General features: G+C 37.1%; 2 protein-coding genes across 3 annotated transcripts in view; one reads left to right on the top strand and one right to left on the bottom strand.

Annotated features, from left to right (window-relative positions):
- The window catches only part of nahoda, an 81274-nt gene that overhangs the window by 23261 nt on the left and 40107 nt on the right, over window positions 1-17906 (top strand). The window lies entirely within an intron of this gene.
- On the bottom strand, window positions 51-17863 carry LOC135962058 (uncharacterized). The gene is made up of 13 exons (XM_065513792.1): window positions 17563-17863; window positions 11407-11897; window positions 10208-11345; window positions 8871-10124; window positions 8685-8803; window positions 7491-8625; window positions 7320-7435; window positions 6099-7245; window positions 4762-6033; window positions 2175-4706; window positions 1998-2113; window positions 695-1927; window positions 51-614 (listed from the first exon to the last, which is right to left on the bottom strand). The coding sequence occupies exons 1-13, from the start codon at window positions 17630-17632 to the stop codon at window positions 291-293; spliced, it is 10947 nt and encodes a 3648-aa protein (XP_065369864.1). The 5' UTR covers window positions 17633-17863; the 3' UTR covers window positions 51-290.

The following is a 17906-nucleotide window of genomic DNA, read 5'->3' as shown; positions in this document are numbered from 1 at the left end:
TGATTCTAAAGATATCTAAATATGTACATATAATTACATTAATTACTTAATTATTAACAGAAATAAATCGTTGCGAAAAGCAAATATGTATGTATGTATGTATATATTATATAATAATATATGAATGTATGGGGGTATAAATGTATATAAAAGTATAAACAGGGACAATTGAGTTTTTGAACTTAAATAGTACTAATAAATACTACAGCTAGTTTGTTTGATCAATTGTTCGGGTCAATGATTGATGAGTGATTTGAGGTCTCTTTGCAATGTATGATTTAATATTGAAATCAATATTTCAATACTAAAACCGATACGAATGCCAGCAGTAGTGTTAGGAAGAGACTGTTGGTGGCCACGTTGGCGGATCCCTTGAGTTCGATAGTGTTACAGCCGTTTGTATTACAGACATCGCAGTAGTTGCTGTCGTTGTTGTCGCATTGCACTTCAGAGGCACAACCACGTTTCAATAAGCCATCGTCAGAAAGGGAGGACACACACTTGTCGTTGGCATCATAGATCGGACATACTTTCAGACTCGATGGATTCAGTGCACAACTTTTATCTGCCACTGAATTGCAAATGTGACATTCACGACGATTAGCTGGATATATCTAGATGTATAAAGGAAAAATTAAGAGAAAACCAAGTTAAATATCTATGATAATTATGATATTGATAGGGTTGAAGTTACCTGATTATTGCACTTTTCTCCGGTGCAAACGGCACAAGTGCCAAGGGACTCGCAAGATTGTTCAGTAGCATTCAAGTTGCTTAAGCATCCTCTGATTGTGTGACCTTTGGCATCAATTCGTGTGACACATTTGTCATTTGGAGCTGCACAAGTTTCGGTAGGTGAGACTTCTAGAGGATTTTGTGCACAATTGTGAGTCTTGCTAGAATCACACGATATACAAACTCCGGCTTTGGGTAAGCGCGACAATTCATTACAATCATTGCCTTCACACTTGTACAACTTATTTTGAGCGGACCAGTCGGCAATGTCGCTGGCATTTTGAGAAGAGGCACAACCCATTAGATTTACCAAGCCATTTTCGTATTTTGCAAAGCAATAATCGTTGTTTTCGTAAAGCTCACAATATTGGCCCACACTGCTGGAGCATGATGAGCCGGTACAGACATGGCACTTGAGACGATCATGGGGGAATACGAATTTATTGCAGTCGTCTCCTGAACAGGCGGCACATTCATTGGAGCCACTTTGTTGGCAATGGTTTTGTACCCACATTTCTTTGTCGTCCAAACAAGAGCGAATGACTTGTTGATCTTTCATGGCAACCATACAGTTCTTGTAACATTTTCTGGACTTGAAGCCATTGTAGTCCGGATTGAGTACACAGAATGGTTCATTGACAGAATCACAGAACGAACATTCAACATATTCATCGATACTCCAGGCAAAGTTACACTCATTGGATTTACATCTGAAGCAACGTTCGGGATTTTGTCTGCAATATAAATCCTTGTAATCCTCAACATCATCTGAACAACCACGTCGTTCAACGCGTCCCTGCGCATCGAAAACTGTCATGCAATCCTGATTGATGTTGCGACTGGAACAGGTAACTGTTGGTCCCAATGAATACAAGCAGTGTTCGCCTTCACATGTGTGACACTTAAGCGGAAGATCTTGCCAGACACCATGGTAACCGTCATCTTGTTTATTCAACAATTCAATGGAATTACATTCACTACCAAAGCACGAGCGACAAGTGGCGCTATCGTTGGCATCGCAGTAAATTGAGGATTTGCAGCCACGAATTGTAACATTGCCACTCAAAGCACTCACACATGACTCACTATCACTTACAATAGGACAAGCCATCTTGGTCACGGGGAAAGAGTCACAGTTGGACTCTTCTTCAGAGTTACATGTAAAGCATTGCTGACGATCTACTGGGAATATCTACAAACATAAAAACGAACAATGCAGTTTTACTATCTGTAATGCGAATAAAAATATTAGGCATGTTTACCTCTCTGTTGCAACCATTTTCATTGCAGACACCACAATTCTTGTCGTTGCCAAGAATACAAGCAACAAAATCATCATCCGGTAAGTCGGTCAAACAACCTCTTTCTGTTGTGCCACCTACTCAGAGAAATAGAAAATTAGTTTAGAAACGTTCAAAAAGTAGAAGTGTGGCACTTACTTGTGGTTAATTTGCTGTAACAGCTAGTGTATGGCAACATACTGCAGGTGTTAAATGTACCAATTTCAATGGGATTCACTGCACAAGATACGTCTTCTGTAGAATCACAGACGGCACATGATTGTGCACTGGGTATTTTGTCCAAGGTGTTACAGTCAGTTCCCGAGCACACGTGCACCCTCTTAGTTTTTAAGATGCTCTCCAAATCTTGATTACGGAACGAACTGATACATCCCATTTCAGAAACACTGTTTGTATCATCGAATCTAATGAAGCATTGATCGTTCTCCTTGTACAATGGGCATACGTTGGTCTTTGGTTCTTCGCATGTCTCTCCTTGACATGTAAAACAGGATAGACGATTTTCTGGCATATTGTTTGTGTTACATTTGCTGCCACTGCATGCTGAGCATTTGCCGTCTTTGCCCCCCGAACAAGTGTTTTGATCAGACACTTCTTTGTCATTGAGGCAGGTACGAATCAGGTCATAAGCTGGATTAGCAGAATTATCGGAGGGGAAGAGTGCGGTCATACAACCACCTTGGCAGTTTCTTGTTTTGTGAGCCGTGCTTAGTGGATTCAATACACACTCCTGATCTTTGTGAGAGTTGCAGTATACACATTCTACGAAATCAGATTTCGAAGTTGCGGTATTACAATCATTCGATTTACAGCTGTAGCAATTTTCTTCATTTTCAGAGCAATATTCACTTTCGACAATGTCGGCGCAACCACGACGAATTACTTTGCCACTGACATCGAATACTGTCATACAATCTTGTTCGTTATTCAACTCGCAGGTCAGAGACTCGGTTGTTGCTGCTGAATTGCAATCACTGCCCGAGCAGCTGAGACAAGTCAATGGTAAATCTTGCCATTTACCGAAATTGTCATCTTGTTTCTTGGCCAAGTTTACTGTGTTGCAACCTTCACCGTTACATTTGGCGCAGGTTCTTGGATTTGTAGCATCGCAAACTAAACTTGAACTGCAACCACGGTAAGTTACATCGTTGCGGAATGAGGTTACACATGTGTCCTGAGAATCAAAGATTGAACAGATGCTCAAACTGTTGGGACTAGCTTCACAATTGGGATCAGCACTGGAATCGCAAATATGACACTTGAGACGGGAATCGGGGAAAACATTCTTATTGCAGTTATTTCCCTTGCACGAGTTGCATGTTGTGGATGTGCCATTTAAACAACCTACAAATTCATCGTCGTACAAATTGGACAAGCAACCGCGTTCCGTTGCACCGTCTTCTAATACACGTGAATAGCATTCTGTGAATGGTAAAAGAGCACATGTGGTTTGTCCAGTAACAGCGGTAGGATTCACTGCGCAGTTGCTATCAGTACGAGAGTTGCAAAGAGCACATGTTTGAGCAGCGGGAATATTATCGAAGGTATTGCAATTTTCACCATCACACAGATGAAGGCGTTTTTGCTTCAACAAATAATCAGCTTCAGCATTGCTGAATTCACTGCGACAACCAAATGCTACAACGGCATTCTTTTCATCAAAACGCGTATAGCATTTATCATCGGGACGGAATGTGGGACATTCTTGAGCCTTGGGATCTTGACAGTCATCACCTTCACAAATGTAACAACTGTGACGTTTTTGTGGCATATCGATGATATTACACTTGGCTGTATTGCATGTTTTGCAATTTTCCTTGTTGCCAGCCGCACAAAGCTCGCGGTCATCGAGATCCATGTCATCGTAACATGATCTTGATAGACCATATGATGGATTTTCCTCTTTGAAGCGGGGATATAAGGCGGTCATACAGTATTTGTAGCACTTGCGGGTCTTTGTAATGCCCGAGATATTCGAAATGCAATTGCCATTAGTATCAGTGTCGCAAGATAAGCACTCGACATATTCACCCAAACTGGTGGCTTGATTACAACCATTCGAGTTGCAGCGCAAACAGTTTTCCTGATTTTCTTCACAATATGCTTGATTGTCTGCTTCCACAGGATCGCTGCATCCTCGCTGAATTACCTTGCCCTCAGAATTGAATACAGTCATACAGTTTTGTATGGGATTGTTTACACACGAACGGAAATAGCCCTTAGAGGTACATTCCTCTTCTCCTTTGCAGGTGTAGCAAGTGATGGGAATATCTTGCCATCTACCGGGAATTCCATCCTCAGTTATCTTTTCCAAGTTTATGGTATTACAGCCATCACCTTCACAAACGCGACATGTTTGAGGATCGTTTTCATTGTCGCATTTCATATTTGATCCACAGCCACGAGTCGTGACACCATCACGTAAATTTGTTACACATTGATCATTCGGCTGGTAAATTTCACAAACTTTATTGTTGTTGGGTGCGGAAGAACAGTTTGGATCAATTGCAGAATTACACTGTTGACACTTCATGCGATCGGCCGGGAATACATCAATTTCATTACATTTGTCTCCGACACATGTTTCACATAAGCCGTCAGTACCCATTAGGCAACCGTAGAAAGTATCATCTTGAAGAGCTCCCAAGCAACCACGTTCGGTGAGTCCATCTAGAAAGAAAAACCAATGAATTTACTCTTTATAACACATTTGTATACTACTTACTGCTATCGACACGCGTGAAACATTCAGTAAATGGCAAAGATGCACAACGTTCAATGTTGCCCACCAAATTTGGATTTGTTGCACACAGCGGGTTCTGGGCAGAATTACAAACGGAGCATAGTTTGGGTGTGGGCAAGCTTTCGGGTGCATTACAATTCTTTTCATTGCACAAGAGCAACCGCTTTTGTTTAACCAGCTCGTTAACAGTATCCATTTCAAATTCACTGCGACATCCCATGCCCACAATAGAACTTTCGTTGTTGAACAAAACATAACATTGATCGTTGGCATGATATAAGCTACATTGTTGTGTCTTCATATCTTCGCACTCATCATCGACGCACTTGTAGCATTCAAAGCGTTCGTCGGGTACGTTCATGGTATTGCAACGAGGACCATCACATGCCTTGCACAGCTCCTTTTCACCGTTTGCACATTTTTCACGGTCATCTAAATCCAAATCATCCAAACAAGTGCGTGCCAGTTCATAGGATGGATCATTTGCACTGGTGCGAGGGTATAGGGCAACCATACAGCTTTTTTGACACTTACGCGTCTTGGTCTTGGATGCATCAAAACTAATAGAGCAGCTGCTGCTATCTGAAGAATCACAGAAGTAACAGTCAACGTAATCATCTAAACTGTTGGCATTGTTGCAATCATTCGATTTGCATGCAAAACACTTATCAGTGTTTTCATCACAATAGTCGGATTCTGTGCTGATGACAGCATCACTGCAACCACGTTTCACCACAGCGCCTTCAGCATTGAATACGGTCATACAGGTTTGTAAATTGTTGCCTTCACATGTGGCAAGTTGACCATTTCCATTGGAACATTCTTCGCCTTCACAGTGGTAGCAATTAAGTGGCAATTCTTGCCACTTGCCTGGTTCACCCACGTAGCCTGGCAATAGATTAACGGTATTGCAGTTATCGGTTTGGTTACAGATTCGACAAGTATCGCGACTACTAGTATCACAAGTCATTTCAGAAGCGCAACCGCGAATGGTGCGATCACCTTCCAATTTAGTCACACAACTATCATTTTCCACGTACATAGAACAGATGCTGGCAAAATCATTGGCATTGTCTTCACAACCAGGGAAGACAGCTGAATCGCATTGGATACAACTTTTGCGTCCTTCTGGGAAAATCTCAGCATTGCAATTATTTGTGGTGCACACCTCACAGGTAGTGCTATTACCGCTTGAGCAATCGACAAACACATCATCATTAACATCAGACAAACAACCACGATGTGTGACACCTTCTATGGAAAAATTAAAAAAATAGAAAATTATACTAATGAAACTTTGTTGGGACAATTACTCTTACCCTTATCGATGCGCGTAAAGCATTCGGTATGAGGTAAAATCTGACATACGGTGGCTGTACTTATTGTTGGCTTTGATGCACATTCAGGATTATCTACAGAGTTACACCATCTACAAGAGATTGGTGTAGGGAAACTTTCAAATGTATTGCAGTTATCACCATCGCATACTAGCAGTTGACGCTCTAACGTAACCAAGTCAGAGTTATCCAAATCGCTGGTACAGCCCATGCGTTGCACATCGTTTTCTTCGACAAACAATGTGAAGCATTTATCATTCTCACGGAATGCTGTACATTCAGCACTCTTTGGTTCAGCACAATCGGCACCATTGCAAACATTGCACTTGAGTCTGCGTTCTGGTATTTTTGCAGTATTGCAAGAACTACCCTCACAAACTTGACAGTTAGGTTTTGTGCCTGCCTTACAATCTTCGCGATCATCCAAGTCCAAATCATCTAAGCATCCTCTGGCCAATTCATAGGCTGGGTTTTCTTCAAATTTACGTGGATACAGACCAGTCATACATCCCTTGTGACATGAACGGGTGCGTTTAATATTTTCGGGATGGAAAATACATTCCGAATTATCAGCGCCCTCACAGAACAAACAGTGATCAAAATCGGCCAAGCTATTAGCCAGATTACATCCACTGGATTTGCAGAATTTACAATATCCAGGATTTTCATCACAGTGGTTTGCGTTTTCACCGGCATAAATCAAGTCTGAACAACCACGTTCCACGACAGTACCATTTGCCGCAAATACTGTAGCACAATTTTGTCTATTGTTATTACGACAGGCCTGAATTAGGACCTGCTTGCTATCTTGACATTCTTCATTTTTGCATGTATAACAGTTAATTGGAACTCCTTGCCAATTACCAGGATAGCCAATGTTGGTGCTGGCTAAATCAACGACATTGCAATTATCTGAGCCATGGCACAATCGACAGTACTGTTTATCACTGTCGTCACACTGGAATTCGGTACTGCAGCCACGGTAGGTGTGGCCATTAACCAATTTGGTGGCACAATATTGTGTATTGGAGTATACGGGACAAACGGCAGCAAAATCTGGTGAACTTTCACATTCGGGATCATCTTTGGTGTTGCAACGTTGGCAACTACGACGATTAGCCGGGAAAATCTTTAGAAATAAATACGTTTAACGTATTACAAATTTAAAACTCTCACACATTTCGCAAACTCTCTCACACTTACCTCTATATTACATCTGTCATCTGCACAAACACTGCAGTCGCCATCAGTGCCGCCAAGACAGGCGTTTATTTGAGTTTGAGTTAAACTATTTAAACAACCACGTGCAGTCGATCCATCTGAAATTATTCTAAAGTTGAGAATATATTCGTAGTTTAACTGTGAGTATATTACCTTTATTTATTTTAGTGTAGCACTGAGTGTTAGGCAATGCTGAACATGTGCCAACATTTGGAACATTTGTGGGGTTGGAAGCACAGTCCTCGTCATCATTAGAATTACACTGGGCACATAAGGTGGTGGTGGGAATGTTTTCGTAACTATTGCAATTATCACCGGTGCTGCATATGAACAGGCTGTGAAGATTGTTGGACACAAAGTCGTCTTCTAAGTCACTAACACAACCCATTTGGCTAATGTCACTGACATTGTTGAAAAGTATGAAGCATTGGTCATCAGGTTTATATTTCAAACATTCTGATTTCGGAGCATCCTCGCAATTATCTCCCTGGCAGTGATAGCATGACAAACGATTTTCTGGTAGTTTATGAGTATTACAGGCAGCGCTGGAACAGGATTTGCATTCTGTTGAACTTCCGCTGGAACAAGCAGTCTGGTCTAAAGTATCTTTGTCATCGAGGCAAGTACGTACAAGTTCAAACGAAGAATTATTAGCAGCGGGATAAAGAGCTGTCATGCAATTGCCATTACATCTACGAAGGTTTTCTACAGCTGAAGGATTGAGGGCACAATCTGGATTAGTTTCGGAGTCACAGTAAACACAATCAATATAATTGTTCAAGCTGGTGGCCTTGTTGCATAAATTCGAATTACAGTTGAAGCAGTTAGACGAATTCAAATCGCAATAAGTTCCCTGTTCCTTTTCAACGTCATCACTGCAGCCACGTTTGACAACTTTCCCGTTGCTATCGAATACAGTCATGCAATATTCCGAGCTGGAACATATTTGTTCACTAGATTTAGCGGTGCAGTCTTCAAGGTTGTTACATGCCATACAGGTCAAAGGCAGAGATTGCCATTGTCCGGGTTTACCATCAGATTTACGTTTTAAGTTGGCCACGTTGCAGGCATCTCCTTTGCATTCTTGACAAATGGTGGGGTTTGATGCATCGCAACTTACTTGTGAGCTGCAACCTCGTACAGTATTACCATTAACATCTATTGATGACACACATTTATCATCCGGAGCATACAAAAGACATACTTGTGCGTCATCTGGATTGTTTTCACATGAATCAGACGAAGTCGACGAACAGACATGGCAGGACAAACGATTGCTTGGGTATGACTAACAAGAAATGTTTAATGGTGAAACAATTCATTTATTGCATAATACTAAAAACTTACCTCTTGGTTGCAATTGTCTCCAATACAGCTTAAACATTTGGTACTATTTCTATTGTAAAGACAGTCGACGAATTCCTCACCTTCTAGGTTGGACAAACAACCACGTTCAGTATGTCCATCTAAAATTTAATAAGATATATAAGCATACTATTGGTATTATACACAGTTCATAGTATGTCAACTTACTCTCCAATACACGACTGTAACACTGAGTATACGGAGCTTTACCGCATGTTGTTGATGATTGTACGTCATTTGGTTTGATGGCACAATCAGAATCTGTACGTGAATTGCAAAGAACACATGTTTGTGATTTTGGAGTGTCCTCAATGTGGTTGCAATTATCCTCGTCGCACAACCACAAATATTTTTCCTTAACCAAAATATCTACTTCAGCGGGATCATATTTGCTCTTGCATCCCATCTCAATAAGCGAACCAGTTTCATCCCATTGCAGGAAACATTGATCATTTTCCAATACAGCACGACATGTTTGAGACTTGGGTATTTGACATTCATCGCCCTTACACTGGTAGCATGACTTACGTGAACCCAAATCATCTTTGTTGCATTTTTCATCTGAGCAAGATTTACAGTTGGCATCTTGGGAAGACTCACATTTGTTGCGATCATCCAAATCCTTGTCATCCAAGCAAGTACGTGTTAGTTCATAAACGGGATGTTCATCGTTGGTACGTGGATAAAGAGCTGTCATGCAACCCTTGTAACACTTACGAGTCCTTTTGACGGCATCAACATTGAATGTACAATCATCGCCATTTTTTGCATCACAGAATACACAATCAATATAATCATTCTCGCTTTTGGCTACATTGCAGTCATTTGATTTGCAATCAATACACAAATTTCCTTCAGCTGAACAAGCGTTCTCCATGCTATCGCTGCATCCACGGCCAACAACTTCACCACTTTCATTGAAGACTGTGGTGCATGTTTGTTTAATATTTTCAGTACAACTGCCGAGTGCAACTGCCGATGATTTGCATTCCTCGGTGCTATTGCATTGGTAACAATTGAGAGGCAAATCCGTGAACAAACCTGCATCACCAATATCTTCATTAGCTAAGTTCAATTTATTGCAGGCATTTTCCGAGCATGTGCGGCAGTTTTTACGACCCAAACCTTCACAGGTTATTTCAGAAGCACAGTCACGGTGTGTAATACCATTGATCCACTGGACCACACAAGCATCTTGTGCCTGGTATAGGGGACAAGGCTGTACGACATTAGGTTCATCTTCGCAATCGGCATCAGTGGACGAATTGCAGCGGTAACATCTTTGACGATTAGATGGATAAATTTTATTGTTACAATTGTGGTCGGTGCAAATTCTGCATTTTGAATTTGGATTACCATCATGACAACTAATGAAGACGTCTGTGGGCAACTTTGACAAACAACCACGTTCGGTATGACCATCTGAAAATATTAAAATACAATATAATACACAATATTGAACTGTATATTGGAACAATCTCATTCATGTAGGGAATCGTACTTACCATCACGTATACGAGTAAAGCACTGAGTGTATGGGAAATTACCACATCTATCTTGAGCCGTTATTTTTGATGGATCAACAGCACAATTAACGTCATTTTCGGAATCACAAGCGGCACAGAATTTGGCCTCAGGCAGATTCTTAAAATCATTGCAATCATCTCCATCGCAAATGAAATATTGTTTAATTTCTGCTTTTAATTGAGCATCATCAACATCACTACGACAACCCATACGCACAGCGCTCAAGGTCACATTATCAAAATACATATAACACATGTCATTAGGATTGTAGCCGACGCATTGTTTTGACTTGGGGACATCACAATCGTCGCCTTCACAGTGCAAACATGACAGACGTCCCTCGGCGGGCAAAACGTCAGTGTTACATTTGTCCTCCAAACATTTAACGCAGTTATTTTCGGCTTTGCAAGATTCTTGGTTGTCGGGTTCAATGTCCTCGAAACATGTTCGCACAAAATCAAGGACTTTCGGATTGGATTTACGTGGATAGAGAGAAGCTACACAGCCAAGGGTACATTTGCGTGTTGTAGTTACAGCAGCGGGATTGAACAAACATTCGGGATTTGCTGCAGCGTCACAAATTAAACATTCCTGATATGTTGAGGGATCGGTCATGTCGTTGCAGCCATTGGCCTTGCACTTAAAGCACAATTCAGGATGTGAATCGCAGTGCGACTGTTGTTCGGCCAGAACGACAATTTCACAACCACGATGAATGACTTTGCCACTGGCATCGAAAACAGTCATACAGTCTTGATAGGGATCACCTTCACATTTGTTGGGATTACGAGGTTTACCTGGCTCACATTCATCTCCCTTGCATGTGTTGCAATTTAAAGGGACATCTTGGAAAATGGCGTAAAGGTCTTCATAACGTTTCTTAATGTTGGCGGTATTACAACCATCACTCGTGCAAAATTGACAATTTTTCGATTGACCATTGCATACAAAATCGGTTTTGCAGCCGCGCTTGGTGATGCCATTTTCATAAAGAGCTACACAGGCGTCAGTTTCATTGTAAGTTGGGCAAACTGATAATGCAACCGGGGCACTTTGGCAGCTTGCATCTGATTCTGAACTACAACGTTGACATCTCTTACGATCACTGGGAATAACCTAACAACAAATACATGTTTATTGAATAAATATAATGAAGACAAGATTTCAGTTCACTTACTTCTTCGTTACATCCTTTGCCTTCGCAAACCTTACATTTGTCATCTTCTCCAGTTAAACACTTGTAAAAATCGTCTCCTTCCAAGTCCGACAAACAACCACGTTCTGTTACGTTACCGTTAATACGTTGATAACACTGGGTGTAGGGAATGATGTTACACGACAGTTGCTTAGTTATGGTTGTGGGCTTAGTGGCGCATGATTCCTCATTATCCGATGAACATTCTGTGCACTGGTTGGGATTTGGTAATTTTCCAAAGTCATTGCAATTAGCTCCATTGCAGACATACAGAGTTTTGCTTTTAATCAATTCCACAACTTCGTTTTCCTCAATGAAATCCGTAAGACAGCCCAATTGCACTATATCATTGCTAACCGCTTCGAAGCGAATAAAACATTTATCATTTTCATTTGCAGTTATACAATCTGCAATAACGGGGTCTTCACAATCTTCTCCCTCACAGCGATAACAGGAGTGTGTATCAGCCTTGACTGTAATTGAGGAAAATATTACACAGTTAGACAATAGTATAGGGAATAATTCGAAACATCTTGCCATACGAATTTTAAAACTAAAAACTACATACATACATATTTTACGATATTATTTTTAAATCCAAACATTAAAATTCGGCATTTAGAATTACTTGAAGATTGACTGATTGCAGTCTTATCTTCAGTACATATTTGGGATATTCACACGGTCTACTATTTAGTCTTATTGTCATAATGTTCTAATATATTATGATAGTTTAAACAAATTTTTGTGTTTCAAACAAACAAGTTCTAAGCTAATAAGACTATTTGAACTATGTTTATTGTTTTGTCAGAAAATAATACTTTTTTTGTTTAAAACACAACAACAACTATTATAATATATTAGGACATTATGACAATATGACTACTAGCAGACCATGTGAATACCCAAATTTTTTTATAAATTTTGTAATAATATTCAGATTTTAATTAAACTGAGTACAACAGTACAAAACTAATAATGGTGAACTGATCAAATTAATGCCAAAAGGTGGGTTTTTCCCGAAATCTTAGCTTATCAAGGGACTAGTACTTCCCGAAATTCCCCATAACAAAACGACATAATATTTTAGTTTCTAATACTCGTAAGAGTAAAATTTGCTTTATCAGTTTTTCAATTTTGCAAGAGTCATGCATAGATCAAATCTTTATTTTTATATATGCTAGCCCTCATAAGTTTATTTTAGGTTTAAAAATAGTTGGTCTATTTTTTCAATTGGCATCGATATCTCATATCATTTGTACATTTAATAGTCTTGTTAACGCACCACTGATTATGAATGAGAACTGAATTAGTTTTATTTGTATTTGGCAACATTAGTAAATGTCGTATCATTATACGACCACTGATATAGAATGTGTGATTAGCTAACTACAATAAGTAGTATCGTATGTATATGTACATGTTTAACTATTTATAAAGTAATAACTAAATGATTTGGAGCAATAATGGCAATAATTATAAATTGGACATCAATCAGTATTATTATCAGAGAAGTGTGAATGGTGTGTGTGGGTTTTTTTGTAAATAAATATCAAAATTTGAGATACTAAGTACGTTTAAACGAAATATATAGGTACTAAAACAATTTAAAGGTGACTATCTACATGCTTAAAACAACAGTAATAACAATAATAATCGTTTCTAATCTGATATTAATTAAAAGTCCATACTCACTCGCATATAAATGCATAGTACGTATGTATATACCCAGCGGGAATAATTGCTAGAGCTTACTAAAAGACTTTTTTATATATATGTATATTAATTCCTTTAGTTCCTATAATGAGAATAGGGCCTCTGAGGTTTCCGTAATCAGTTGGTTTAAGATGAGTAGTTGATTGGGCTTCTGCATCCGATCCTGGAACTGGTGCTGCCAGCATTGCCTCCAATGCAGGCTGGCTTAGAAGATTTACATCACGTTTATATAACGAGCCGCTTGTTACAAGATCCGAGCCACCCTCCAGCCGCCTCTAACATGAGGGACAGTCGCTGGTAATTGCTAGTTATTTGAAGGTGCTAATCACTCGCCTTGACATTCCAAGTATCGTAGGCTTTCAGAACTTGCTAGGAGTCCGGCGCTACCCGGAAACCCTCTGAGACTCTCCACTCGTGGAATGAGCTCACCTGAACAAGACCATAAATCTCATTTTCGTGCATTGCTTAATCCATTCTAACCGTCGGTATTTACAAAAATACAACCAACTTGAATCACGTAGAAATAAGCTTTATTAAAATTTCCAACATTATCAGCCTAACTACAAAAGCCTTAAAGTCGATTTTAAGTCCATAAAGTTGACTATTATTTTAAATTTCGTACCATAAAACAAATTTGAAATATAATTTAAAATGTTGTTTTAGTATTTCAAAAAAAGCTTAGTCTGCTTTTACACATGGCAAGTTTTCTTGCGCATGTCTAGAGTTTATAGGAGATAGAGGCAAGAAGAAAGAATAGGGCTATACACTTGCTTGCACTGGCAAGTCTCTTCAATTCTCTTTTGTTTTCTCATTTTCACTATGGCGTCTATTAGGTTTTGACATATAAAATTGCACACAAACTTGATGTATGTAAACAGACGAGCATTAGGGTGGTACGATATATCTGGTGGATAAATACTAGAACGTTCAAAAATGTTCAATTGACCGCTTCAAACCACAAATATGACATTCGGCGCTGCATTGATAAAATAAGCGAAGAGTTTTTCCAAAATGTGGTTCAAAATTTGTGTGAAAAGAACGGACGTGGAGAAAGACACAACATCATATTCATTTATTAATTCTCATATAAATACTTTACATTAATATCAATAAAATTCTTACTCCGACTACTATTTACTACTATCAACATTTTAATTTTAGCATTAAACATTTGAGGATTTTAATCATAAATTTCTTTTGGTAATAAAAAAACTAGCTAAAATTCCAGTTATGCTTATCATCGCAATATGTATTATAAAATAGGTTGCTACTAAAATTATTTAGTCTAGAAACAATACTTTATAATTTATAGTTTGATCACACGTGCCTAATTTTATGGCACCAAAATATAAATTCATATTAATAAATTTCGAAAATTTATAACACAAGTTTTCTTACGAACTACTCGTATCTTTAAACAAAACATAACAATAATAAAATAATGACGATAAGATTTCATACGATGCATATAGTACATTATTCAACATTCCAATTGAGAAATCGTGTAGTTGTAAGAAGATAATTGGGCAAAACTCGATCTGAACAGGATTTATAAGAACTGTAATTGAAATTATTAGTATTCACCTAACGGAAGATTAGCTACACATTTTATTTAAAAATCTAATTCCATTATTTCCTAGTTGGAAATTTCTGGAAGACGTCTTGCATAAATACTTAAGGCCCAACTATAATATGCATACACTAGTTTAAGTCAGCTTAAGCAACTGTTCGAATACATATAAAACGTATCTGACAAACTATAATGTACTTAAGAGAGTTTCGTCAAGTTTCGTCAAGTTTCGTCAAATTTTATTTGCTTAACCTTCGCTTTACCAAAGGTTTTTTATGTACATGGTTTACCAATACCCACCCGGGTGACACTACACTTCTATAAATATATGCGACGAACGAAATTTTAAAAAATTGAAAAAAACCTTATAAAAAGTTTAAAATGGTTCTATTAAATTCTATAGAACTCTAGAATTTGTTCAGTGAGTACAAATTTTATTTAAATCGAAACAAAATTAAAAAAAATATTAAACCAATAAAATCGATGTGGTCACCCGGGTGGGTATTGGTAAAGCGAAGGTTAATCAAAGAGCGAAGCTTGTCGCACATTCCGTAAGTTTGTTTATTGTATACAAAGAAAATAAAGAACAAATTAAAAGGATGAAGAGAATTGATTTATTTTCATAAAATAAAAAGAAATACGTATTTTTTTAATTACGTGTTGCACATAAATGTGCAAATGGGGCTAAATTGTTTTGAATGCACATTATGGCCAAATAAAAGTTTCTTCGGATTTTCTTAAGCATTTGACAGTCTTTTCGTTCGGTTTTGACATTAACTTAAGCTAGCTTATGCATATTATAGTTGGGCCTTTAATGACATTATAGATTTACTGCTGAGTCAATGTCAATGTCAATAAGTCAACTTCTAGAGTCCTTTAAAATAAAATTTGAATCAACTTTACAAATTCTTTCAGGGGGTTTCTTTCTAATCTCTAATCTACTTTAATTTCGCATTAGCATTATTGAGGATGAAGAAGATCAGTAGGAACATTTTGCATTTCAGTTTCAATTTTAAATTATAGTAGTAATAAAACGAAAATTTGAAATCAGAAATAGGTGTCCTGCATTAAAAAAATATTTAACATAAATAACATGCTGATTAGTTGCTATCATCATAAAACTAATTTCAGAGTCTATCACCTTATCTATGAAAGAAATTTTAAAGATAATTTTTTGTTAAAGTCGACTTTATTTTAAAATATAACTTTTGTTTTTATTTGAAAAAGCTTCAAAACTTTTTCCAACATATACATTCAAATAATTGATAATATTTTTCAATGAATATAAATAACAAAAAGAAATTTCAAAAAATTAAAAAAACAAAATGTATGTACATAAAAGTTCAACACAAAAAGCTTTTTTTGAAATAATAAAACAACATTTTAAATTATATTTGAAATTTGTTTCAAATAATAGTCAACTTTTTGGACTTAAAATCGACTTTAAGGCTTTTATAGTTAGGCTGTATAGTTTTGGTCACAACTGTGATTATTTTAAATTAATTAAGTATGTATATTATTTTTTTTTTTGTCTAAAAGCTTCTATAATTCTGAATTATGTAGTTATGATTTTACAACATGTACTAACTATTTATAGAATATAATTAAAAATACATACATATGTATATGATAGAAAGAAAATAAGGCGCTCAGAATCATTGTAATACATTTCAAATTCATATTATTAAGTATTTAACCCTTTTGGAACGGAAAAAGATGTGGAAAAATACTTATTATGTTCTGCATACTCAGAAATTCTGAAGTATGCTCTACTGACATACTGGTCTAATAAAATAAAAATGGGGAAATTCGGGAAATATTTGGACCCTCTGATATCAAGAAACAGGGGATCCCAAAGTGACCTACATTGGAAAAACGTTTAGAAGTTACAGAAGTTATTTCCATCTATTTTTATACTACTGTGCGGCCGACTTCCAAAATGCTCAAATTTCAACAATATTGTGAAATACATTTTCAAGCTGCTTGAATACGCTGACATGTACCGTTATGTTTTTATTCAAATATTATAATGAACTCTTATTTAGATAAGAAATTATATGAAAATTTCTGGGACGTATTATCCCAGTAGTCCCGAAAGGGTTAAGTTTGATGAGTTTCCAATTTTTCTTCGAGCAAGAAATCTAGTACTTTTTATTATAATTTCGCTATTGGAATTATTTTTCGATAAGAAAGCATGTTTGATCACGACTGCGGCAATTCGGACATTTTCACTGAACGAATACATTTAGCTAAATTTACACAAATTTCCCACAGGACTAAACGATATTTTGTATGCCACTTATTAAAACCAAGATAAACTCTTAAAACTTATTGTTGATATTAAGCAGTATTTATATAATATTTCAACAATAATAAATTTGGCTAAATATACTCTAATAAACTGAACATTTAACATGTCTTTAAAGTTTAAACCAATTTATTTTGGTCGGATACTTCAGTTAGCCCTTATTTAAAAAAAACGTTTAGTTCTGCAGTCACTTTAGTTTCTCGCAAAATATAAATATAAATGTCCTTTAAGGATCATTAAAATATAATTTAATTTTTAAAAACGTATTCACTTTTATACATGTATGTCAATCATCATTTGTAATTTCACATATGTATTTTTGTTGATAAATCTAACAAAAAATTCAATTCGATTAAAATTATTTTCCATTACATAACAGCCACGTTTATTAATCCTTTTGATAAGCTTTTAACCCATAATTAATTTGCTTTAATAACTTAATCCATTTTTATTACAAATATTTATGTATATATAAATATATAATTGAACTTGTCACTTAAATATCCTTTTATTTATTTATTTATTTTTTTTTAATTTCACCTACCGATTGCACTATTTACACATAACACTAGGAATCCTAACGTGATTCCGATTAGAAATTTTCGGGGCAACATTTTGCCCTAAAAAATTGCTGTTTAAACGCGTCCAAAAAAATTTGGCCAACTGATTTGTACCACTTTAGTAAACGGCCTTTTATAGATTCGTTTTTCATAATACACTCACAACCAAACAGCAACAAAATATTTATCGCTGTGAAATTATTAGTTCATACCCGATTAAAAAAAAGAACTTTGTATGTGTAAATTCTTCGGGCGATAACAAATCCAATCAACCAACAACCATCCATCCATCGATTCATTCAAACCTTTACCGTTTACCAATGATGGT

This window comes from Calliphora vicina, chromosome 5, assembly GCF_958450345.1.
Source record: "Calliphora vicina chromosome 5, idCalVici1.1, whole genome shotgun sequence".
Classification (NCBI taxonomy): domain Eukaryota; kingdom Metazoa; phylum Arthropoda; class Insecta; order Diptera; family Calliphoridae; genus Calliphora; species Calliphora vicina.
The sequence above is the reverse complement of the archived record's forward strand: the minus strand, read 5'-3'. Positions and strand labels throughout refer to the sequence as shown.